The 25,035-nt window shown below is 35.5% G+C and overlaps 1 protein-coding gene, 2 long non-coding RNA genes and 1 pseudogene across 5 annotated transcripts in view; 2 read left to right on the plus strand and 2 right to left on the minus strand.

Annotated features, from left to right (window-relative positions):
* Positions 1-2,584: 2,584 nt before the first annotated feature.
* LOC111402529 lies at positions 2,585-7,873 on the plus strand (annotated as a pseudogene).
* Positions 7,874-8,752: 879 nt separating this feature from the next.
* LOC111402528 (non-canonical poly(A) RNA polymerase PAPD5-like) lies at positions 8,753-17,333 on the minus strand. 3 transcript variants are annotated; one of them, XR_002704295.1, is made up of 15 exons: positions 16,826-17,333; positions 16,471-16,583; positions 16,307-16,363; positions 15,656-15,739; positions 14,355-14,450; positions 14,197-14,267; positions 12,372-12,414; positions 12,203-12,283; positions 12,066-12,125; positions 11,613-11,663; positions 10,737-10,834; positions 10,592-10,640; positions 10,262-10,306; positions 9,125-9,695; positions 8,753-8,976 (listed from the first exon to the last, which is right to left on the minus strand). XR_002704295.1 is itself a non-coding variant. In XM_023030903.1 (14 exons), the coding sequence occupies exons 1-14, from the start codon at positions 17,196-17,198 to the stop codon at positions 9,195-9,197; spliced, it is 1,722 nt and encodes a 573-aa protein (XP_022886671.1). In that variant the 5' UTR covers positions 17,199-17,333; the 3' UTR covers positions 9,106-9,194. The 3 variants fall into 3 exon arrangements, 2 of the variants coding, with proteins under 2 accessions (XP_022886671.1, XP_022886672.1); XM_023030903.1 differs by lacking the exon at positions 8,753-8,976 and having other exon boundaries at positions 9,106-9,695; XM_023030904.1 differs by lacking the exons at positions 8,753-8,976; positions 15,656-15,739 and having other exon boundaries at positions 9,106-9,695.
* A 3,343-nt stretch (positions 17,334-20,676) lies between these two features.
* Positions 20,677-21,681, plus strand: LOC111402530. The gene is made up of 3 exons (XR_002704296.1): positions 20,677-20,823; positions 21,218-21,262; positions 21,405-21,681. It is a non-coding gene; the product is annotated as an uncharacterized LOC111402530 (long non-coding RNA).
* Positions 21,682-23,217: 1,536 nt separating this feature from the next.
* The window catches only part of LOC111402531, a 2,564-nt gene continuing 746 nt past the window's right edge, over positions 23,218-25,035 (minus strand). Inside the window, exon 2 of the long non-coding RNA XR_002704297.1 lies at positions 23,218-23,770. This is a non-coding gene — a long non-coding RNA (uncharacterized LOC111402531). The remainder of the gene's footprint in view (positions 23,771-25,035) is intronic.

Here is a 25,035-nt window from a genome sequence, read left to right on the forward strand (position 1 = left end):
TCGTGGATCAGCTGGACCGCCTTCCTACATAAATAACATTACAAATTATTCAACATATTTATACGTCAACGATAATCAATAAATTATATTTCATTCACATACCCAATCTCGGTCTAAGCTCGGATCAGACATCTCCTCGTCTGAGGTGTGCGGAACGCCTAAATCCCGCACAAGACCCCGAGCCTCCTCTTCCATCGACGGTGTCAACTCAGGTATGACTTCAAACTGACATATTGACATTTCAACTATTTAACGATTATGTAAACAAAATTTTAAACTACGTATAATATAAATCACAAATGCATAATACTTACCTGAGGATCGTCGAGGAAGGCCGATAACTGCTTCCCAGTGGGAAATCCCTTCGCTTGTGATGATCTCCAATGAAGCATTCGAGGGCAACGTGTCTCCCCTTGTTGCGCAAAGCGGGCCCCCAGTATAGGGACTGTCTCATACACCCAAATCTGTAACACATACACTTATTATGCACAAATGTAATAAACTAAAACTTTAACTTTGATTACATTAAACATTTACCTGCACTGCTAAGGGCAATCCATATGTATCGTATTTACGCATCGATCCCCTAGGTCTCGAGTGTGCTTTGGTGAAGACATGTACAACGTCTTCGTAGCATCTCCGGCCCCATGGATAGTTGTTGAACGCATCGATGTCGTCAACAACTTGCAAGTGAAAAATGTTGATGACAGTCTTCTTGTGATGACACCTCATCACACTCTCGAGGATGTAGACCAGCCCAAACTTCAATCTATCTAACATCTGGTCGCACCCCCTAATCGTGACCATCAAGTCGGGTAGAAGCACCGACCCATGTCCCTGGAAGTACGTCTCGTACAGCCTATTGCTTCTCTCAATGGCTGTATCGTCGCCCGTAATCCTCAGTCCAGTAATCAATGTAAACTCAAATGTCGAGAAACTGGCGACCTTGCCCCCGAGGTCGAACTGGAGGGAATCGCCATCGACTGGTCTCAGAAGCCGACATAGAAGTGCATCGATGATCTGTCCTGAGTACTGCACCTCTCGCAACTGGTACAGTGGCCATAAGAAAGACTGTCGTAACATATCTCTGTGCTGATCATCGAGCAGCTCCAACACAGCAGTAAAACTCTCAAAACTATTGTTCCAAGTAGCATTCCCCGCCATCCGTCTCAATTCCCCATCTAAATGATACTCTATCCAGCAAAAATTCAAATGTTAGAGCATTGAACAACATATAACAAAAGAAAGCATAATCTCACAAAATTAAGGGAATCGAGTTCTAACTACCATACAATACGCATTAAAATAAATTAGTTATAAAGAAAATTAATCACAAATATTATATTTGGAAAATATATTTAAAAAAATCAAATTAAATACAATTTCAAAAAAATGAAAGAATATAAATATTATTTAAATAAATTCGAAACAAAATCAAAGGTAAAAGAACAATAAAAGGAAAAAAAAGAATTGTTAATTTCGGACAACATTATCTATTCAATTATTAAATTATATAAAAAAGGCAATTATAAAAATTAAATAAATAACATAACATAATATTATTTAATCAAATTAAAATAAATTAATTATAAAGAAAATTAATCTTGTAATCATTTGGAAAATATATTTACAAACAAAAAATTTCAAATTAAATACATTTTAAAAAAATGTAAAGAATATTTATATTATTTAAATAAATTTGAAAAAAAAATATGTTAAAGATTATTTCATAAAAAAAAAAAGGAACAACACAAAATTGTTAATTAAAAATAATATTCAATTATTAAATTATATAAATAAAAGACAATTATAAAAATTATATAAATAAATAACATAATTACTAATCAAATAAAAAATTAAATTAATTACAAAAATTAAAAAAAAAATGAAATATATATTTTTTTTTAAAAATTAGACTGTTAACAATCGTGGGCCGACTGTTAACAGTCGGGTTAAACATCACCGTGTTCCCCAATTCTGGCCGAAAATCGCCATTGCCCCCGCCATAGGTTCAAAGATTACAAAAAATATTACATTTTTCATCCCAGCATGCCCACAATCTAACACTACTCATGCTCATGATCTAATTAAATCGAATATTCATCTAATTAAATCTAATAAATCTAATATTATTCAATAAATTTTCCACTGGAACTCTGTGCGAAAAAACTAACCGGTATTCTTTCCGGTGTAGATGCGTGGTCGTCGATTTAGCTCACTACGACGGTGGTGTAGTTGGCCGGTGGTTGATCGGACAAATTTCAGGTGACTGTGCGTCGGTATTCTTTTTTGGTTGGTCGGTTAGAAAATGAGATTCAAATAGTAACTAGCTGAAAGGTAAATTCGCCCTTTTAGTGTAAAGTTTTTTTTAAACTTAATTTCTTTTTTTTTTAAAATTCATTTAATGGGTCAAAGGCCAATACCTTTTAGTGTAAAGTTTTTTTTAAACTTAATTTCTTTTTTTTTTAAAATTCATTTAATGGGTCAAAGGCCAATATGAAAATTTGCTACAGTCGAAAGTCCATTTTCGTGTATTTACCCCCTCCCTCCTCAATCCCAATCCCAATCCCATGCTCATAATTCACACCTTAGATTCATCCAAAATTCTGTGCTTCAACTCTGAAAGTGCTATTAATTTATCAACCACAGCTTGACATGGAGATCGTACGGCCTCATCATTGTACGGAAATTAGCCATTCGTAAAGCTCCACTTTTTTTATGGAGGTAAGCCTACCAACTTATCAACGGATTCTCCAGATTTATTGATGCCCGATGATTTTATTGATAGCATTATCAACTGCTTCATTGGCACTTCCGAGAGCAACAGTCGCGAATGAACTGATAGTATCGAAAGAATTGTTCAGAGCATTTTCTCCTCTATTGGTTGTATTAGCAATGGATTCATTCAAGTTCAGCAAAAATATCAATAGCACTTGTTTTCAACAAAATTAGAATAGAAACATTGGAAAATTCATCATTGCTAATGACTGTTACTAGAATGCTTGTTTCAACTTCCAAACCTTTCCACTATATACATTCAAAAGCTACTCATTTTTAGCTCCATCAGCCATTTCAACTCAGCTTCTTGATGGAGTCGGACAAGGCTTTCCAATACTGGTACTGCCATAAATTAAGACCTGCACACTGGACATAATCCATCCAAGGAGAAACACCATTCTTGATCCAAATCCGCACAGATCCTCAAGCGCCAACGACTCCACTATGTTGAATACGCTTCTCAACCAGTCAACCAGATATGCTCCAACATAAATGGCTAAAGGCCAAAGATCAAACATACAAAAGTAACAGCCTAGTTGCCGTGAACCAATTGACTAATTAGCCTCCATCAGAACAGAAGTCTCTTTCTTCACATTGGGGAGGAAGGTGATTTGGAGGAGATGAAACCATTTTTAATTTCAAGTTTTTTTATTTACAAAATACAAATTTTTGATGATGTGGCTATAATTTATACATTTTGCATGCCACATCATTTTTCCATATACCACGAAAATATATTTGTCCATGTACACAAATCAAATTGGCTATGGTGATGGATGAGTAAACTAATTAATATTTCAATAAGCATTGGATAACCATTTAATTTTCAATGAACAAGTAGTAATCATGGATAAAGTCTATGGACCACTTATTTATTAAAAAAAGAAAAAAAAATCAACCTTGAGGGCCCCCACCACCCCACACCCAGAGCCAGTCCTGCCATGAGGCAAATGAGGCTGGGGCCTCAGGCCCACAATCTAAGGGGGGCCTATTTTTTGCCCAAAGTGGGGGTTTTTTTTTTTTTTTTTTTACAGGTTGCAGAGACCAAATTGTGGAAGAGAAGCTGAGGAAGAAGATGAATGTTTTGGCCCTTTTGTTTGGGTTGATGAGTGATGTTATGAATAAGGAGCGGATCCAATCGGAGTTTATAGTGCCGCCGAGTGGAATTTACAGCAGGCGCTGATGAAAGTTGGAGAAAGGAGGAAGAAGAAACGACACAGTTACACAGGTACAAGATCATGTTTTGAGCCTCTTTATGTTTACGTTTTGGATCTTTTTTGGGCAATTGGACCTCTTCCGTTCTAAATAAAATCAAGCCCAAATCCCAATTATGAATAAGAATAATAACCATTGTGCACTCGACATTCCAATTGAAAAAAATCAATTACAAATTTTGCAAACCCTTGGTTGTTCTTCCCTGCGATTGCGAGGCTGCAATTGCTATTCTGCACGCAACCGAACACGATAGCCGGCCTTCCCAGTTCCCGGTGACTGCTGCGGTTGTGGGGGCCCTGTCGTCTGCCTCTCCACTCTCCGGCTCTGTGACGATAAGACCCTGTCCCGCTGCAATTTTTATTTTTTTTATTTTTTGTCTCTCTTATACTAAGCCTATAGAAAGTTGAGTTTTAGGATAAGTTTGTGTTTATTTCCTTTATTTTGTTTTCTTTCAAAATCTTATTGTTGTCATATTTGATTTGATTACTTTCAGAATCCCAATTATGAATAAGAATCTTATTGTTGTCATATTTGTTTTCTTTAGGATAAGTTTGTGTTTATTTCCTTAATTTTATTTTCTTTCAAAATGTACATCTGCGGCGTAGGAAGGTATAAACTGGGTAGGACGCGGGGCGAAGGGTCATTTGCAAAAGTGAAGTTTGCAAGAAATGTTGAGACAAATAAGAATGTGGCCATCAAGATTCTCGATAAAGAAAAAGTTCTTAAGCACAAAATAATTGGCCAGGTACTATTGGATTAATTATTTTCTTGTTTCTATATCACTTTCAACTCTCTTTTTTTCATGGATTTTACTTAATTGGTGTTTGGGTTTTGCTTTAGATTGTGTTTATGTACTGAAGGAGTTTCCATTGACTTTTGAATTTTATGCACTGATTTTTTTTCCTTACCATTTTATTAATCTATAGTGTAGAATGATTACTAGTGGTATCTGATTAATGTTTATCAGGGTGTTCTTCCTAAAAGAAACAGAAAAATGAAATGTTTATCAGTGATGTTCTATGTTCGCAATCGCTAATATAATGCATCAAAAATCGTTTCCTCAAACATTGAAACAAATTTGAGTGGATGATTGAAATTTATTTTGATAGATTGAGCTATCATACGTCGATGTACTCATGGATGATGCGGATAAGTGACTGTAAAATATCTTACAGCTGCTACATTAACTCTCAATTATAAGTTGATCGCAATGGAATGAATTTTCTTAAAGTTTTGTTTCACAGGTCTTTTATTTTGGGCACTTCCCATAGTTGCCTAGGTGTATCTTTGTTCTTATGCTTCTTTATTTCCCCACCTTTGACATATTTAAAACATTTCTGATTGATCTTAATGTTATTTAACTTGTAGATTAAGCGCGAAATCTCCACCATGAAATTAATCAGACACCCAAATGTCATCCGCATGTATGAGGTTGGAATTTAACTTGTTTAGCCAACTTCTCGAGGAATAATTAGGCATATAGTGTCGGATGTTCCTGGAGATGTGGATTTTATATGTGTTTCTTGTATATTTCGTTTTCTGACTGATGAATATGGCATAATCTAGGTTATGGCCAGCAAAATGAAGATATATATTGTTATGGAATTTGTTACTGGAGGTGAACTCTTTGACAAAATTGTAAGTTTATGATTGCTTCTGCTTTATGATTCCAGTATGATAATCTAATTAGATGTAATTGAACAAAGTGCAAACATGGTATCATTTTTTGAGGCCAGGCTACTAAAGGCAGATTGAAAGAAGATGAAGCAAGAAAATATTTTCAGCAGCTCATCAATGCAGTAGATTACTGCTTTAACAGAGGCGTCTGCCACAGAGGCCTGAAGATGAGGATGTAACTTTATTTTTAGTTGCTCGCTTCATTTTTTATTTTTTATAGAAAATTGGAATTGTTGTATTTTTTGGGACAACAAAAGACCGGTTTTAATTTCATTTCATGATTTATAGCCAGAGAATTTGTTGCTGGATGCCAATGGAGTTCTTTAAGTTTTAGACTTTGGATTGAGTGCTCTGCCTCAACAAGTTCAAGTTAGTATTGTACTGCACAAAAACTTGTCATTTTTTTGTAATCCACATTCTTTTTTTTATTTCCTTTGGCACATAAGGGTATTTATACTTTTACATAGAACCAGTACGAGTTATTTCGTAGGTTCTGTACATTTCACCATAGAACATAAAAGTAGGGAGCAAAATCAGATTAATTAAAAAAGGGCAAACTTGCACCGCAGCTTATTTCTTTTGAGAGTATTTGTGTTATTCAATTAATGTCCCGAAAGGCTTGTGATTTTGACAATTGGTATCTATCAAAAGCAATTTCGACAATGAATGCTCCTCAAAAGTAAGTATATAGACCTAAAACATATAGAACATGGCTAATCCTAATCAATAAGTTAGTGTACCTTTTTGTTGATCATAATCTTCTATTTTTCGATATAGTAACATTAACATAACTAAAGATGCACGAGATTTTTCACGCTTAGATTCTCAATTTGCTCGTGTAGGAAGATGGGTTGCCTCACACAACATTTGGAACACCAAATTATGTTGCTCCTGAGGTATATAATTAGCTTTTGGGGCAAATCCTATACTTTATATTTTCTGAATAATTCTTGAGGTATATAATATAATTAGCTTTTGGTGCAAATCCTATAATTTATATTTTCTGTATAATTCTTCACGCTCACTCTTTTTGGTTAGCTAAATATCCAGGTGATCAACAATAAAGGTTATGATGGAGCTAAGGCAGATCTCTGGTCATGTGGTGTTATCATTTTCGTCCTTATGGCTGGCTATCTGCCTTTCGAAGAATCAAACCTTATGGCATTACAAAAAAAGGTAATTTACATGTCTTCATTTTCCAGTTCGTCATCTGCGCAATAGTTTTACATGGATTTTCCACCAAGTTGGTGAAACATTGAGAGAATTATATTTCTATGTACGATGTGCTTTTGTCCACCAAGTTCGGGTTAATTGTTCCAATGGGCTACCATTTCTTATTATGAATTTATGACTGTATGAGAGAAGAAAGTAGAAGATTAATGTATAGAACTTAGTTGGATCCTCGTATATTAATGTATCAATCACTAACTCAATTCTTTAATCTCTTAAAATAATCAAATATTTGTCTTGATGCATTACAAATTTCAAGTATAAAATGGTTTCGTCATCTTGCCGCAACCAAATTGTCAATCTTGAGGCCCTTCCCCTGTTCCCCAAGGTGCTGTTGGAATTTGGACCTTTCATTTCAGATTGTTGTTTTCCTTTACTTGGTGCTCCTGTTCAATCTCATGTTGTATGAAGACTTTATGCACACGATTGGTGTCATAGATATTTTATGTTTGTTGTTTTTGTGAGATATGTCAGTAGTAAGGTAAACAATATCAACTTGAATGAATTTTGTCTATGGTTTGGTTTGGTTTCCACTTTTTGATTTTGGTTTTGTATTGGTGGTTGATGCTAAATTTTTATTTCAGGCTTGTAAATTGTAATGGTGGGATTCTCAACGGCATGATTCCATCATTCTCGTCGAAATTCTGCTTCTCAAGTAAGCAATGGCTTACCTAACTTGTTATTAAATATATTGGAAATATTTGAAGTCTTGTCGGCTTATATAATTGTGGCCTAGTCGGCTTATATGATTGGTTATTGTAAGATCAATTGCACAGGCACACATAGTAACTATATTGAAAACTTTAATTGTGAAATGATTGAGATATTTTGTGAAAAGAAGTTTCTCCAAATTGAAATTGATCAAAACTTACCTCCGATCAACTATGTTACAAGAAAAATTGAACGGATTAGCTATATTGTTATTAGAGAAAGAAATGGTTGAACAACTAAATTATTCATATTTAATGTTTTTGCATCTAAAACAGCAAGACAATTATTGTTTAAATGATTGTTTGAAACGTTGTTAGTTTTGTTATTTTATAATAAATATATTTTTTTGTTTTACTATTAAGTTTTAAGTTAGCAATATGTTGCATAATACACAATAAATTTTGTTGAATTTTGCATTTAAGTTGATTTTTGGGGGGGCCTAATTTTTGGAGCTCGCCTCAGGTCCTAAAAACCACAGGACTGGCTCTACCCACCCCTAGAGCTTTGTGAAGGAGGTAAATCGCGAGATGTACCCCCAACAGGTCAGGGAACGAGAGCTTCATGTGCACTGCGCGTACAAGGAATCCAATTCCATGTCTCAGGAATCGAACCTCCACACTATAACTATCAGCAATGCGTAAGATAATCTCACTCTTATCCTTTGTAACATTGGGCTATGCCCCGAGAGGCGGACCACTTATTTATGTATCTTTCTTATGGTAGCTCCAACCAATATAAACTACTCATTTGTTAAATAGTTTGGAAGATACTTTTTAACTAACAGTAGAACTCTTCTGAAAAGCAAGTCCAGACCCTGGACGGTATATCAAGTGCTTCGAAGTGTTTATAAACAAAATAAGTAATTTTAAGCACCAAATTTGTTGCAAAATAAGATATCACAAGTAATCAAAACTATGTCTAATGTGATCATTTGCCTTCCAAATCCAATATGGATCCATCATTGTTTCGGTTTTGCAAATAAATTGTTATTATGTAAATAACGAAGTCCTTAAATTTTCATATTAGCGCCTCAATTTCATTAACAGTTCCTCCAGCTCCTCTTTCTTGTCACTCCCAAAAGTTCTTTCTCGTACGATGACTAGGGGCTCATAAAAGATAAGGCAATGACAGTAGCACTTGATTTAAAAATAAATAAATAAAACACTATATTGATGGAAGTGGGAAAGGAATCACAATCCCAACCATTAGTTACTTTTTCTCGATTCAGAATTCTAGTGAACGGATAAAAAGGCAAGCTAAAAGAAGAGGCAAGGAGCCTGCCTCTCAAAACTGAACAGGTCCCTCTTGATTGTAAACATTTCAACAGAAGGAAGCTCTAGCAATCGTATCATAAGAAGGGTCGGAATTGATAAACCCATCCTCAACTACATTCCTCCCCCCCCCCCCCCCCCCCCCCCCGCCGAATAATAGTTTGGGGGTTCGAGAACCCCCTAACCCCCCCCCCCCCCCCCCCCCCCCCCCCCCCCCCCCCCGCGGGGGGGGGGGGGGGGGGGGGAAGTACCTAATCGCAGGAACTACATCCGCTTAGAAACCCGGAAGACTATTTAAGCACATAAAACTAATTAATAAACAAGATGTGAAGAGGATGAGCCTCCGCCACCGCCACCACTTTGTCTGTTGCTATCACCATTACGTTGGTGATGTCTCCAACGCTGTTTCTTTGCACTCCTCTCCTTAGTTGTGCCAATTTCTTCACGTCTGTCCCTATTTTCTTTCACCTTTTTCGCAGGCTTGTTCTCCTTAGAAGCCCTTCTTTTCTTTCTCGAGAATTGGGCATAACCATCCTCAGAGATCCCATGTCCCCGTGGGAGTGGTTCTTCATCATCATCTAACTGCCAATTACAATAAATCTCCTGCTTGTCGGAAAATTGTTGCTTCAATGGCTCTCCAGCACCTGGAAGCAAGGTCTGAAGTGTTAGTTCTCCGCTAGACCCTCGTTTCCGTTCCAGCAATACTGCATCGGGTCTGATTATAGTGCCAAGAATGCTCCTGCTGGGGCCTAGTCCCATTATGGCCTTTGCATTTGTCAACGTAGTGAAAGCCATTGCAAAAGCAGATCTAACCTGCAGTAACATAAGTCAACTTCTCAAATACGATCCAGAAAAAAACTTGGCCTCAAACAAAGTAAATGGAAAAGCAGAAGAAATATTGAGGACCCCCTAGCATGAACATAGAGAATAATAAAACTAGAAAAGTTACAGGCCCACAAATTATGCAATCAACCGAAGAGCAAGAGCAAAGTCAAATTTGATCTGCTATTAACACAGCTGTATGACAGCAGTTTCTCTCAGTTGCGAGTCCAGACGTTACCGCAATTATTTCGAGTAACTAAAAGAAAATCTGGTACTCTTAAACTACAGATTAGGAGATAACAGGAAACAGCAGAAATCTCCCCCAGATTTTTCCTTTTTTACTTTTTATGGTTTTTTGTTTTGGGGTAGGAGACAAAGCAGCTATTTGCGAGGCCAAGGAAGCAACCAGTCATGACCTTTGTACAGGTGAGTCACTCAAGAATACAAAATACGTTTTCGTTCCTAATTCACTTTATGTCTTCAATTCGTAAATAGTTATTGAAGTCAGGAAGTAAAGCAAAGCAATGCAAAAAATATGGTGTTAGGAAGGATCTTACCTGAAAATAGTTGTAGGAGCTCTTCCCTATGTCATTATCTGGATCCTGTGCCAGAACAAATATGTGAATAATTACAGAATATAATAAACTGTGCAAGATGCTCGTTTTCTGTTTTTCCTCCCACATAGAACTATAGAAGTCATATATAGTCTCTCAAATATCTCAATGAAAGCAGCAAACCAAAATAATGAATAGAGAGAAAAAAAACACTGAAAGATGCAGCAACATAAATCCTGTGCTCAGAAACATATCCAATGAATGTGTTCTGTGCTTTCCAGAGAGTTCCTTTGAGGAGAAGAAATCAAAATGTATCGAAATTTATTATGTTACCTGTGGGTCCTCAATGGCAATAACAGAGGGCTTTCCTTTAACTAAAAACCTGAACAGAAGAGAAAGCACCTTGGTAAAACAATCAAACTCAATAAAAATCACTAGATCAAGTTAAGAGTTTCAACACCATTGAAGAAAACGTTACCCCTTGCTGCTTTTTAAGAAGAAAGTGCCTCCCCCATTGCAAGATACACCAACATCAGTTGTATTCAACTTGCGACCATATACGTCAAAAAAGTTCACCTATATTCCAAAAACATAAACATTATAAACTTTAGAATCCATAAGCTTACTGTAATAAACTAATAATTATTATTATAGTTTTATAGAGAAAGTAGTTTGTTAATTAGGAAAGAATGTCTTTAAAACAAGATTTAATCCAAATTCAACTTCATCCAACAAAAATGAAAGAAATAAAAAAGACTAGACTATGCACAATGTAATGCTGTCACACTCTTCCAGGGTAAAGAAAGAAGAGAAGTTTCAAAGGTTAAATTGCTTATAACAGTAATCTTTCACTGAAGTTTCTCCAAGAAATAACTTATTTATTTTAGCTAAAGGAACAGCAAATCTGCAAATCACATCCACTACTTTTAGGCTTGTAGTACTCACAGTTATAACAAAACATCAAATGTGTATTGAAGTTTTGACTGATGTAGTATGAAATTACATGGACTACTTTCATTTGTACAAAGAGAATCCTCCATTCCGAAAAGGGTGTCCTTAAATCTTCCAATGCAACCAACTAATATACAGTATCCTGGTTTACATGCCATTTTCCTAATTGACTAAAATGATCATTCACTACATTCTCAAGAAAGAAAAAAGACCAGCACATAAATCTGGCTATTTGCCTTTAACAAAAAATATACAACACATTAGCTTTTGGGTCAATGTGAAAATGAAAATATAAAATGGAACAATTTAAACAGGAATCTCAAAGTTCAGAAAAATAATAAAATAAAAAAATAAAGAAAAGAAAAAAAATCATATACTATATACGATCACCTCACAAGCTTACCAGCAGAATTCCCAGGTTATATTCCGGAGAAGCCTGTCGATCTTGCTGACTCTGAAATATTAGAAGTGACAGGCAAACAAATCCAATAAACAGCTAAAGCAAGGAATAAATATAAAGTTTAAAAGAATTATGACTCTTTTCATCCAAGAATTGATGCTTTCCATAAACATGCCCAAGGCAAGGCAGAAAACATCACTACTTCTGAAATATTGGAAAGCAGACCTATTCTGTTGTTTGTTTATGTTTATCAGTGCTTTTGGAAACAGAAACTACTCCAGTAACCAAAGGTATCACTCACTCTGTTTCAAAACAGAGGCAGGACCTCCAATGGCGCAAAGGATCATTATTTTTCTCTTGTCGTAATTAATTTAATGATAAAGTTTATGTATCTTATAGTTAGCATGCAATAGAATAGTCATATCAATATTGGAAACATTATTCTAGTCTAATTACCTGCAACATTGCTATGAGCATGACAAGGAGCGCATATGAACCAATTCCACCAGTGTACACCTACAGGGAAAAGTGCTCCCGAGTAAAAGAAAATGGAAAATATTTCTGGCATATGAACTTAAAACATGAATATTCACCTCGTTCAACTCTCTTTGCTGCAGAAAAACTTTCAAAATCAGACACAAGGGTCGTAATGGGGGCCATTTAGATATAGCATCCTACGAGAGAGTTAAAAAAATTAATGGAAATATCATCATAGTACCAACAAAAATATAATAAAATTAACTAAGAGCTAATGGAACATACAGTTATAAACTCTGCAGACTTCGGCCCACTTTGAATGTCAAAGCTGTTGACAAGACATAAGAAATCAAACCAAAAAAGAAGTCAAAATGTAGCAGAAGTATAGACGATAACATTGAACATTTGAGCAGAAGATCATTTCCACGCATCACGGAGTGTAAGTATAGGATACATGAGGGACACGAACAAGGAACCAAAGAAGCAGTGTTCGTGCATCATAATTTCTGGGTTATTGCAACTTAGGACGAAACGATGACCATAAATACAATGAAGAAGAACAAGAAAAAATTGCCTAATTAAGCGTCCTTCCAAAATAAAGAAATAACAGCCATGGTAAAATTTTCATTTGTCCAGAGATTATTCTTAAAGGTTTATAAATGCATTGGCTCCTGTCAAAACTGATATCGAAGTTTAAGAAGGCTTCATTTCTAATTTGATATTTCCACCGTTCATGGTTAAGTTTGTCAGAATTGGCAGGGAGTTTAGATGAGAGTTGAAAAAGTGGATAATTGTTGTTAACTTTTTGGCTTTACAATCAAAGTTTGTCTTAGAATCCTTGTTATCATATTCTGCGAGTACAGGTATTTAGGAATGAGAACCTTTAAAATAACCATATCGTGCACATTATCAACACCACCACCACAACAAACTAAGAGCATATTTGGCAAAGATTTTTCAAACTGGTCAAACATCATTTTTAACCTTTGAACCCCAAGCACTTAAAAGTTTAGCCAAAACAAGCACTAAGCCTTGTTCCTAAGAATTTGTACTGACGACATGATTCCTTCTTTGTTATTCCATTCTCTTTTTCACTAGATCTAATGAAAGATCTAAAGTATTTAGATCCATAGAAACTACCACATGCCAAGTTAATTTTTCTTTTCCTTTAAAACCAAGAAATGAAAATAAGAGCATATTTGGCAAAGCTTAAATATTATTTAAGCTGGCAAAACATGTTTTTTATTCACATATTTTTTAAGATTCGCAATTTACTCCCACTTACTATCCACATTTCATCACTGCTTATAAGCACTTAAAAAGCACCACCATACAAACACCCCAACCCCACCCAAAAGGAAATAATACTAATGATGACGACGACGACGAACAAGAAAAAGTCACTGAATCAAGTGTTCATTACCAACATAAAGAAATATTAGTCTCAGTCTGATTTTCATTTGTCATGTTCACCAAAACATATATTAATCGGTAAGGTTTTATCAATGCATCGGATGACTTCACTTCTAATTTGACTCTCCCTCCATTGACGATTGAGACAGTCGAAATTGGCATAAAGCTTTGGATGATATTTGTAAAGGCAGAAAACTGATGTAACTTTTTCGCTTTACCCTCAAAATTTGTCCTTGAATCCTTGATATCATATACTACGAGTAGCCAAGTACCGGGTAATTTGGAATGAGAATCTTTAAATGAAGGTCATATTGCAGAAATCAATAACAATTGCACAACAAACTAAACCTTGTTCTCAATTAATTTGGGTTAATCGTATAAATCGTTTTTCGCCATTCCATTCACCATGTTTCCAGTAGAATCTACTAGGAGATGTAAAGCATTTAGATCCTTAGAAACTACCAAATGCGAAATTAATTTTGGCCTAGTCTCCCTTCTAACTTGGTCTCCTGAATCTTGACAGTTAATTGCTAGAGATAAATCAACAAAGCTATCCTCTTAAACGCACTACTTGCTACAATTGAGAAAAGAGTGTCAAAGGCATGGTAATAAGTAGCAATCTATGATTCATTTCTCATAAACCAATCAATAGTGGAACTGTGAAATCTAATAAAAGATGAAGGTTGAATAGCCAAACCTTATATCAAAGGAAACACCACTTTTCTTCTCTACAAATTTAACAATTGGTACCCGAGCCCTTGCAATAACCTGATATTGGAACAGACAAAAAGACAAGAAAACCTTGAAAATGTTTGAACTTACTTACAGTGAGAAGTTTACTCTACAAAAACAGACCTGTATCTTCTTAGCGATTCCTTTTTGAGAAAGGGCCCTAGAAAGAGCCTGTAAGCCAAGCTGAGGACTTCTGATCTCTGAACCCAAGATCACAACCTGCCACCAAGCACCAAATTATAAGTCAATTGTCTACAATCCATGGAGAAACAACCTTGCATAATAAGAAAATTAGTAAGCTTGGAAGGAAAACTCTTCCAACAATGCAAATTATAATCAAAGAACAAAATATTGCTCATGCCTTGGGATAACAACCATCAATGACCAAGTACTCCAGATATCATGTTTATTGTACAGAACACATGATTAAGTGGAAGATTATTTGAAATTCACATTTAACCTATGATGTCAGCAGTGAAACCCAAAAAAGATATGAAGTTTGCAAGACAAGACCGAGTGTTCAGTTCACAAGTTCTTATTATGGAAAATAATTGCATTAATTCACGTGGAAAGAGATCATGCCCAAAACAAGACAAAACCTATCTACTCCCAAACTGAAGTTCAAATCTGAAAGTAAAAAGCTAGACTCTACTCTCATATGGAAAGAGCATGTATACCTCTCAAATTCTAAAATTGCATTCTCTTGACTTCCCCAGTTTCCATTTGCAATATGAACCACAATGACATATAAGCACTGTGAATTTTAATATTTTCCTTCACCCTTTAATTTTTCTCCTTTCTGAATCAGTCAACTCCATGAGTAGATCTTAAAATTGCGACGAAATGACTAACTAGAGCTTCAACAAGGACCTGTTAGAAGCGTCAAGTGACTCCAGTAGGGGGCTGTGACTAATTTGGAAAATAAATAAATAAAAACTATCCAATTCATTTAAAAGTCAAGCCAGAGAAACTTGTTTTAATCTAGCTAAAACCAGAAATACGAGCTTCCATCCAGCAATAAATCAAGTTCGGCTTGCACCCTTTTGTTTTAGAATAACATGTTACTAAATTATTTATTGCTATAGACTAATTATAGACACAATTATTGGTTTAAATAATATACTTCACTATCACAAATTTTAAAAATAAATTTATCAAATGTATTCTTCTGAACCTTACTTAAAATTAAGGAAATGTTGTTGGATGTAGATATATTCTACTGCTGTATTAATTAAAAATTAGAAGAATCAAATTTATTGATTTTTGACCTAACTTGTTATGAATGTAAGGAAAATCTCTTTGGATGTAGAAGTAAATCAAAATTTTACAATTCTATCACTAATATCTATCATTTTTCATCACCAATTCCCATAGATTATTCAGGAGTCAACTTCAATTGAAAAATGAAACATCCTATAACAGACCTTTGTTGTTTTGACAGTAAATTGTAATTGTAACTTATTGCTTGGACTTGTGTAAGATGTTGAGAACCAGGTCCGTCCATTTGGTTGCACAAAAGGATCATTTTAGCGTTGAGTGTAAGTTTTGTCACAACAGAATGCAGTGTTTTAACAATAGTGTTTGAGTAAAATAGGCTTTGGATACTAGTGTTGCTAAAAGCTTGATGGGCTATGTTTTTTACCAAATGGTCATACCCCCACCCCCCCCCCCCAAAAAAAAAAAAAAAAAAAAAAAATGTGGCAAACAAATGCCAATTGTTTGCTCCAAGTTCGTATTAGTATTAGCATGCAACTTTTCTTGTCTCGTACTGAACGTACTAAAAGCCTATTGGTTAGTAATTGTGAGGCCCATTTCTTGACTAGAGGGGACACCAAAGGCCTCGCTCTCTATTTATCCCTTTTGTAAGGAAAGTAAAAGTCTGTTGCCAGCTTTCAAAAATAAATAATGTCCCATAAAATGTATCTGGTTTTTTAAGTCTAAATTTTCCACATCTTCAAAAGACCAGTGACCTTTTAGCTTCTAAGATTAAAAATGCTTAATTGGAAGAAATATAAAAAGAATAGCTCTGCAAGTTCATTGTTCAAAGAATAAGAAATAACAAGCAGCAAGCTTACGTCAACATCGCTGGATGGAAGATAAAGTCCCGTCTTAAAAGAACCAAAAACTTCTACCTGCAAAACAACAGATAACTTCACACGTCTCAATAATTCATTATCTCACAAAAAAAAGTGCATGAGAACATATTTGAAGTCTTGTATAGACATATAACCAGACGTACCTTAGCATTGCCCCAGATATATTTTATAACATCAGAAACAGATTCTATGGCAGCATTGCGTGATGTTTGCTCTTCCGGTGTGGGTGATAAAAAGTCACAAAAATCTATTATCTCTGCATGCACCAGCATCAGAAAACAACTAAATTGCTTCTTTTTTGGCGTATTTTCAAACAAAATTTTATAACTCCCTACTACCACAAACTAGCTAAATTCTTCATGCTTGCTAACATTTCATGCATTTAGCTTTCATATTCCGATATGATTCAACTAAAATTCAGCTCAGATTTTTTCTCCATGGCATAGAATTCGATTAATGTACTCAGAAACTTAAATAGTCAAACAATTTAATTCAAACCTCTATGGAGCTGTAGCATTGGGCTTTTGAAGCGACAATTAGCACGAAACCAATTCCCTTCTAGGGTCCTCTCAGGCTTAGTAATGGCAGCCTCCTGCGCCTGAGGAGGCGACGGCGGACGAGGAGTAAATGGCGGAGTCCCTTTCGTCTCCTCAGCATCGTTCAAATCGAGAGAGAAGTAATCCGGAGCTAATGTTGCCGGAGAAGGGCATCGAACGGATGAGAGCGAAATCTCACTTCGCAAGATGACGTACGGTTCATCATCTTGTGACAGCGGCGGAGGAGTGGTCGACGGAGGCGGTGTTGGCGTGTCGGTGGCACCAGCGCCGAGAGGACTTAGGGTTTCATACAGAATAGCCTGCTCGTTTTCCATTGACGGTGTTGAAGTGTACGGACAGGATTTGACGGTCTTCCCTATTTATCGTTTGCGGGGTTTTATGCCGTTCAGGGGCGAGTCTGCCAATTCGGAGCGGCTCGAGCTCGCGGCGTCGCGCCTTGATTTTTTATGTTTTAATTAATGCTTTTTAAGTTTTTTAGGAAAAAGCATTTAACAAAAATAGGATTTAATTAAAAAAGATTTCTTTTTCACTTTTTGTCCCCAGTCTTTTTGAAATATTATTAATTTATCCCCAATCTGTTTTTTTCTTTTTTCTTTTTGTATCAAACATCTCCAACCTTTCACATAATCATAAATCACATCCTCATCGACAAACACCGTCCATTTGATTGCGAAGATCGCATGAAAATACAATTTCTTTCACCCTTTCATGAAAAAATTAATTAATGAACAAAAAGATATATAAAAATTTTTCACATAAAACCCCGGATAGTCACCCCCATGTCCAAATCCAACCCAATCCACACTCACAACCCCACCCGAACCACCATCACTGGCCACACCCAGATTTTAACAAATACATATTTAGCAAACTAGATATATCATGCACATTCGTCGGAAAACATTTTGATTTGGTTGTATATGTATCATATATTATATTAAACTAGACATGATTATAGAAAAATATTTTCTATATTTTATTTTTTTAATCAATGTTTATGCTTGTGTTCAAACAACATATCAAATATGTTAAAAGCTTCACAAATTGGATGTGTTCAATTGTTGTGTTTTATTTCTATTTATTTCTTAATCTGTTCCAATCACCATGTAGACACTGTTTGAGGTACTTGAGCAACCAAACCCTAGAAGCTTCTTTTTTTGGTAGAGTATCTCATTTTTCAAATATCCAAAGAATAATGGCCACCTTCTTGTTGTCCATATTTGTTAAGAAAGTTGAACCTTCTTTTTCAAATTTGCAACATGGCTCAAAAGTCATGTTTGGGAACGACATTTTTCTTTTTTGGGTAATTGACACAAAATGTCCTCACCTTTCAATGTTATTGTGCAAAACGTCTATATCTTTCATTGTTTGGCATTTTCACCTCTACCTTCCACCTTTCATTGCAAAAAGGTCATTTCCATCAAATTTTCCAATAAAATGACGATTTTACCCTTTTATTCAAACAAAACAAAAATAAAACAAAACAAAAAAAAAATAACTAATTGTGATCATAGTACTAAATTTTTCAAAACATTACTGTTTAATCCTAAATTTTTCACCACCACCACTTTCACAACCATATCAAGCCGCCACCCATTGATCCACATAGTACCACCTTCTAGCCACCACGCCATCGGACTCCACCATCACCAACCTCGCCTCACTCTCCCCTACCTCGAACCCACTTGAATTTGCCAAAAAATCAAGCCAAAACAGCCGGCTCACATTCCTAACATTCCAATGAATTATACACATCAAGTCGCGGCTTGCCACGGTCACCAATCATCCATAGATGCACAAGATCAAAACTAGCAAGTTGCGTCTTGAAAAACAGCTACTACGCGACTTTCATACGAATTTTTGGACGATGGTGGTGGGACCCATAATCGCGGACCACCACCACAAGCATCTACTCTTCATGACACGTCCAATGAACATATGGGTCGTCCCCAATTTGCCTTGGAAATGGCAGTTCATGGCTGAAGAACAATCCGCCCGTGCGAAAGAGGTTTTCTTCCATCAGTTCATGGCTTAAATATGATTTAATACACAAATCAACATGGAAGAAATGAAATTCAGGGTCAAAAAGCAATGGGTAATTGCAAAAATTGCAGCACTTATTTACGAAAATTTTGAGCCAAATGACGTTCATCACAAATCGATAATTGCTGATCCAATACCTTAACTTCTAGGCATATTCCTACAAATTGATACAACCATTACAGCCCTAGTGGTGGTGGAATCCGGCAAGGATGGTGGGCGAAAGGTGGTACTATGTAGATCAATAGGTAATGACTTGGTAGATTTGTGAAAGTGGTGGTGGTGGTGGAGAATTTAGGACTAAGCTATAATATTTTAAAAAATTAAGGACTACGATTACAATTAATTATTTATTTTTTGTTTTGTTTTATTTTTGCCTTCTTTTATTATTGTTTTATTTCAATAGGAGAATAAAATCGTCATTTTATTGAAAAATTTGATGAAAATAACATTTTACACAATGAAAGGTGGAAGGTAGGGTGAGAATACCAAAAAATAAAAGACACGGACGTTTTTCACAATAATATTCAAAGATGGAAACGTTTTGTGCTAATTGTCCTTCTTTTTTTATTCTCGTCTTCTACTGTCAGGATTAATGTACCAAAGATTCCACGAACGCAGAGCGATGAGACACCTCAATATCATGGCAGTTCTTTGATTCGCCTGAATTGCATCTGTCAGAATAAATTGAAGAAGATAACCATTATTTAGGCATCTCCTTTAGATAAAAAGAAGATGGAATATGAATATTTGAATACATATTTCGACATAAATTGTCCTGCGCCCCCAGACAAAAACAAGAAAAGGAGAATCTATCCATTTTTCAATTTGAAATGATCAATTTCACTAATCTTCTCAACAATGAAATGGAAAAGGCTTGGGTAATTCTAAAATTCAAATATTTTTCATATTCTTGTGGTTAGTAAGAATTCTATTTATTTCATTTATTTGCAAGGGGCGAAGATGACTTTGATGCTTAATTCAGTAAAAGTTTCAAAAGTGATGGAATGAATCGACCTATTTGACTAGGAGAATCAATAATTAGTCCAAACTTCAATGATTTATCTTCACAGCATTGTGGTAACTCGAAAGTGTAGAAATAAATAGGGTTTTACATTAGATTGAAGGGGCGTTTGTTTCCCATTTTTATAAAAATGAAAATGAAAAATATAGTCGTTATGGATCCACACAAGAAATAAAAATTCAAATTTGATAGTTTGATGTAATGGATAACGATCATATTTTTCATTTTAATGGGAAAAAAGGGGAAACAAACAGGGGCTGAGAATATTTCAACAGAAAAGCTTATATTTCAAAAGTAGAATATTTAAATCCTTCTTTGGACAATTCCTTGGGAATAAAGTAAAAGCGAGAAAAGCATTAAACTTTGTCAGTAGCGTTCAAGAATTAATTTGAATTCCAAGGTCTCAGTAACATCCATTTATGAAAAATTGTCACATATCAAGCCTTTGTAATTTGACACGTATGAGAGGAGTGTGTCGAAGACAACACTTAACCAATATATGTATAATTTCTTTAACAACTTAAACTTTTCAAATCATGGTTGGGGCTCTCTCCATAAGAGAAATGAAGTCAATATCAGAGTAGAACGAGTTACCATAAAACGTTCGGGTCAAGTTGGACTAAGCAACTTTGTAGAGGCCTACAAAGTCCTAACACGCTTGACACAGAGAAGGCATGGACCCCCACCCGGTCCCCACCCTACCTCCCAACTGCATTCCTTCGACTATAAATAGCAGTTCCAGCATAGAGTTTGAAATATATCAGCAACACCAATTACAAAACCACTCCAATTTCCAGTTCCCTCTTCCCTTTTAACACTAAAATCATGTCGGACAAGTGCGGAAGCTGCGACTGTGCTGACAAGAGTCAATGCGTGTAAGTATTTCTTATTCCTAAAGGGCCAATATTATAAATAAGATAATGGTGCTGTGTTTTCTTGAATCATGTGTTGAATCACCTCGTTAAAAGTTTAAACTTCTAGCCTGGTGATATGGATTGGAGAACACACATGCCTTGGGTTCGAATTTCAACACTAAACCTGGCTGGCACGAGGAGCATGTTGAAGAAATGATTATGAATAAATTTCTCTCCTCTCTAACAGATTAAACTTTTAGATGAAGTGATTCAATACATAATGGAACGCTAGACGCTAAACACCAAGATCCATAGTCCTTACCCTTTGTCTTTTTATCATTGCATGCAAAACTATATACACACACTACTTGTTTAACCATGTATACTGATCGAAGCAATACCGGCTAATTTGCAGGAAGGGTAACACCTTCAGCATGGACATTGTGGAGACAGACAAGAGGTACCTTTCACGCTCAACAAGAAATCTTCAAAAACTTATTTCTATTGAACACCCCACGAAATATCAGTACAAAAAATTGCTGTCAAAATTTTCACACACTTATCTCTGTTGGTAACTGAATCAGTGGATTTGTATTTTGCAGCTACGCTGAGACGGTTCTGTTGGATGCTCCAGCAGCTGAGAACGACGGCAATTGCAAGTGCGGTCCAAGCTGCGCTTGCATCGACTGTACCTGTGGTGAATGAACGCAAAATAATTAGTTACAGGGACACAAAAACTTTATACTATTTAAGTATGTTTGAATAAGGTTTTATCGTTGTACTCCCCTGTTGTGTCAATTTGTGTCCCTGTCTGTCTTTTACATTTAATTTTACTTGTGTTCTGTCATTAATGAAATATTATTAGTGTCTACATGTTCTCGACTTCTCTTATTATATTCTTATTCTTCATTGAAGTGTACTGCAATGCAAAACCTTACAGCACATTTGCTTTGAGAAAATTTGACAAAAAGGGAACAATAATAAAGAAGAAAATATCCAAGAAAACAAAAAAACTGAATAGAGTTAAAAGCTGGCAACATATATTTGATATTTTCTATTAAAAATAACCAAAATAGTGCAAAAAAGTATTTTACAAACAGATAAAGGCGTATGCATAATATTGAAAATTAAGCAAACTCAAACAACAAGCTATATATCAGTCTGCAGAATGAAACAGTTCGTTTAGCAGTGAAATTTTTGTCCGGAGTCATTTAGCAGTGAAATTTTTGTCTGCTGAATGAAACAGTTCAACAGCTTGAGGCATTGCTCTCTGAAACTGAAATTTTTGTCTTGAGTCACAAGTAAAGAAAAGCAGAAGAAAACTTACAATTTGATCATAGATCTGTGTTTACAGCATGGTTGATACATGGTACACTGGATTGAAAAGGACTGGAGTCGACAATTGACAAACATCTCATGTGCCATTAATGTTTGCTGTTAAAGGGACCCGAGGTCCAAAGTAAGACTCCTCTTAGTAGCTTGACACCACTGAATAGTGCCTCAAGCCTCACCAGAGGATTCTTTCACTATTTGCAAACAAGCTGTTGAATCTAAGAACGCCTAGAGCTTCTTTCCAATTCTTCAAGTTGATAAAAATATCAGCATATAGCGACCTTTACATAATATCATAATGGAAATAAGAAAGAAAGATGGAGGTGAACCAGCAAAGATGGTGGCATGCAAACCAATGGCCAAACACAACAATGTTGACTCCACTGAGCAGAGCGCAATTGGAAAAGAAGAAAAGAAAGCTCAACTTAGCCAATCAGAAACAATTTTGCAGACCTTGATTTTCAGATAACGTCGGTGCAAAACTCACAGAGCAGATATAGAGATGGCGGTTTATGAATACTGGTAATTGGGATAATAATCCTCAGCCAGTGGAGAATGGAGCAGAGGCCAGGTATAATTTTTAGCACAATTTGTTATAGATGAAGTCCTAATCCCTAATTCCTAGAGGATGATAAACAAATGAAATTAGAAAACCACAAAGAAAATGGACAGAGTTATAGTAGTTTACACTTCACCCTCAACAAGAGAAAGTTGCTTCCACTTACCATGGCAGATTTTCACTAACATCAAGAAGTTCATAATAAAGATTTCAAGTCTTTAGTCTGAGTAACTATATATAACAGCCCACTCAAGTTCCTTTATACATCATAAGCCATTAGGGCGACCTAATACAAAATATAAATGCACAATATACCTCTGTAATAAAAAAAATTAAAGGTTGAGGAGACAGTAAGAGACTGCATACAGCCCAACACAATTGAGTTCCCAATGGCTGCCAATTATGTTGAGGGGAAGCAAAGGAGGTAACGAAATGCGCAGTTTCTGGCCAGTAACATGATAACATGAAACAGCTGTATTTCACAGTGCTATTTAAGGAGATTAATTTAAGGAATGAGTTAACAATTGAACCAGAAATTTCAAGAACATATTAAACTATCTAAATAGAAAGTGATGAAAATCAACAATAAGGGCATGTCATGAGTACTAGATCAAGAGTGTACAAATTTTGGCTTCAAATTGCTAGCACAAACTGACCTTGCTTTATTTTGAATTTTTGGGAGGCTGGTTTTTTTTAGTGCATTCAGCCCAAAAGAACTGGGTCATTTTCAAAACTCTATAAAGTCAAATCAAACAGGCCATTATACAAAACTTCCATTGTTCTTAAATTTCTATAAGTTGAGCACTGCATAAATTTCAAACATTGAAGCCTTCTGCACGTAGGCATTTGATATGAGCCTCAATCCATTTTGCACAAGCAGCTTCACCATGTTCAACAACGCATTCGTCCCTCAGCCTCTTTGTCTCAGGGCAAGCACAACAAATCTTCTTGCGCTTTGGATCAGGTCCAGATGCCGAACCTTCTGACCCCCCTTGATCTTTCTGTGATTGTAAAGATATCACAGAGGGAGAGTGCTGTATCGGTAGTCTACCCATTGCCACACGTCGCTGAATAGTTCTGGACATCAAAGAATTTTATCAGTAACCTAAAAAAACCGCTTAACTTGTTGAATTATCCAGGAAAACATGGAGCACCATGAACACTACAGTATAGTCAGAAAACCACATAATATCGAAATTGTATGAAGTAAGAGATTAACAGATTTATATTGAGCGTCCTATAACCACAGCACCGTAAGCTTCAAAACAGAACAATACTCAAGAAATATGAGCAAAAAACAAGAGCTTGTTTGGCTACTATTTATAAGCTTGAGCTATTTCAAATTTGCAAGTCAAGCTTTTGATGATCTGAACCAAGAGAAACTTCTTCTCGTAAAATCATTTCCCAACTTTGGACAAAATGATGATCATCTTCACATAGAAAAATCATTTGAGTATGAAGTACTATTGAAATATCTGTCCTTACAATTTCTCTCCCAAATTCTTAATCCTTCATCTCTTCTCTCTCACCGCTTCTTTTTCTGTGTTTCTCTCTCCTTTTTGCATCACATAACTTTCCCCATTTACTTTCCAACCTTCAGAACAACATCCAAAGCAAGAATCTAGCAAAATCATAACAGGTCGCTATGATCCCACTTTATCACGCCCAAAATCCTTCACAACATGTGAATAGTTAGCACAGACACTGTTCTTTGAAAATAAATTCACTAAAGATCTTTCTCCTTCTTAATATAACATACACATAAACGAAACTATCAATATTGAAAAGCTAAAATCCTAATGCTTCATCATTCTCTCACATTTTTTAATATCTTATGCCACTCATTATCACACTAGATTCCATGCAGTCATCTTGGCTTCATCTGACTGAGTAGTTCTATACTTTCGTCCATCAAATGACTTCAGGCAACATTCATTTTTACTCATTTGACGATTATAAATCCAGTTTCTACAATACTCGAATACTTTCATAATGGAATAAATATTGATTTTTAATAAACCAGAGTCATGTAAGATTCTAATGCAAATGCCCGAATCACACAACTCTCAACGTTCTCCATTCCACTGAAGTACCCATTATTCATCTGTTCTTTTATAGAAGCAAGCTTCCCTTTTTTAGTTTTTATATAGAATTAATCATTAAATTACAGGTCAAAAACTCAAAACCTGTTACAGAGGCATGGAATATAATCAGATCATTTACAGTTACATGAAAAAACATAGTTCTCCAAATTAAAAACAGTTAAAATGCATAATTCTATATAATATTAGTTGACTTCTTAAAACCGTAATTCTAACAGCTAAAGAATGCCAAGAAAAGAG

This window comes from Olea europaea, chromosome 10 (genome assembly GCF_002742605.1).
Source record: "Olea europaea var. sylvestris chromosome 10, O_europaea_v1, whole genome shotgun sequence".
Lineage (NCBI taxonomy): Eukaryota > Viridiplantae > Streptophyta > Magnoliopsida > Lamiales > Oleaceae > Olea > Olea europaea.

Bases quoted from the DNA above. Each gene is read 5' to 3' on its own strand.
- LOC111402528 (XM_023030903.1), bottom strand. From the start codon at position 17,198: ATGGAAAACGAGCAGGCTATTCTGTATGAAACCCTAAGTCCTCTCGGC. The intron at 16,584-16,825 runs GTTTGAATTAAA...TGGTGCATGCAG, and splicing joins AATGCTACAGCTCCATAGAG to AGATAATAGATTTTTGTGAC. The intron at 10,307-10,591 runs GTAACATAATAA...GTTCTGGCACAG, and splicing joins TTGCCATTGAGGACCCACAG to GATCCAGATAATGACATAGG.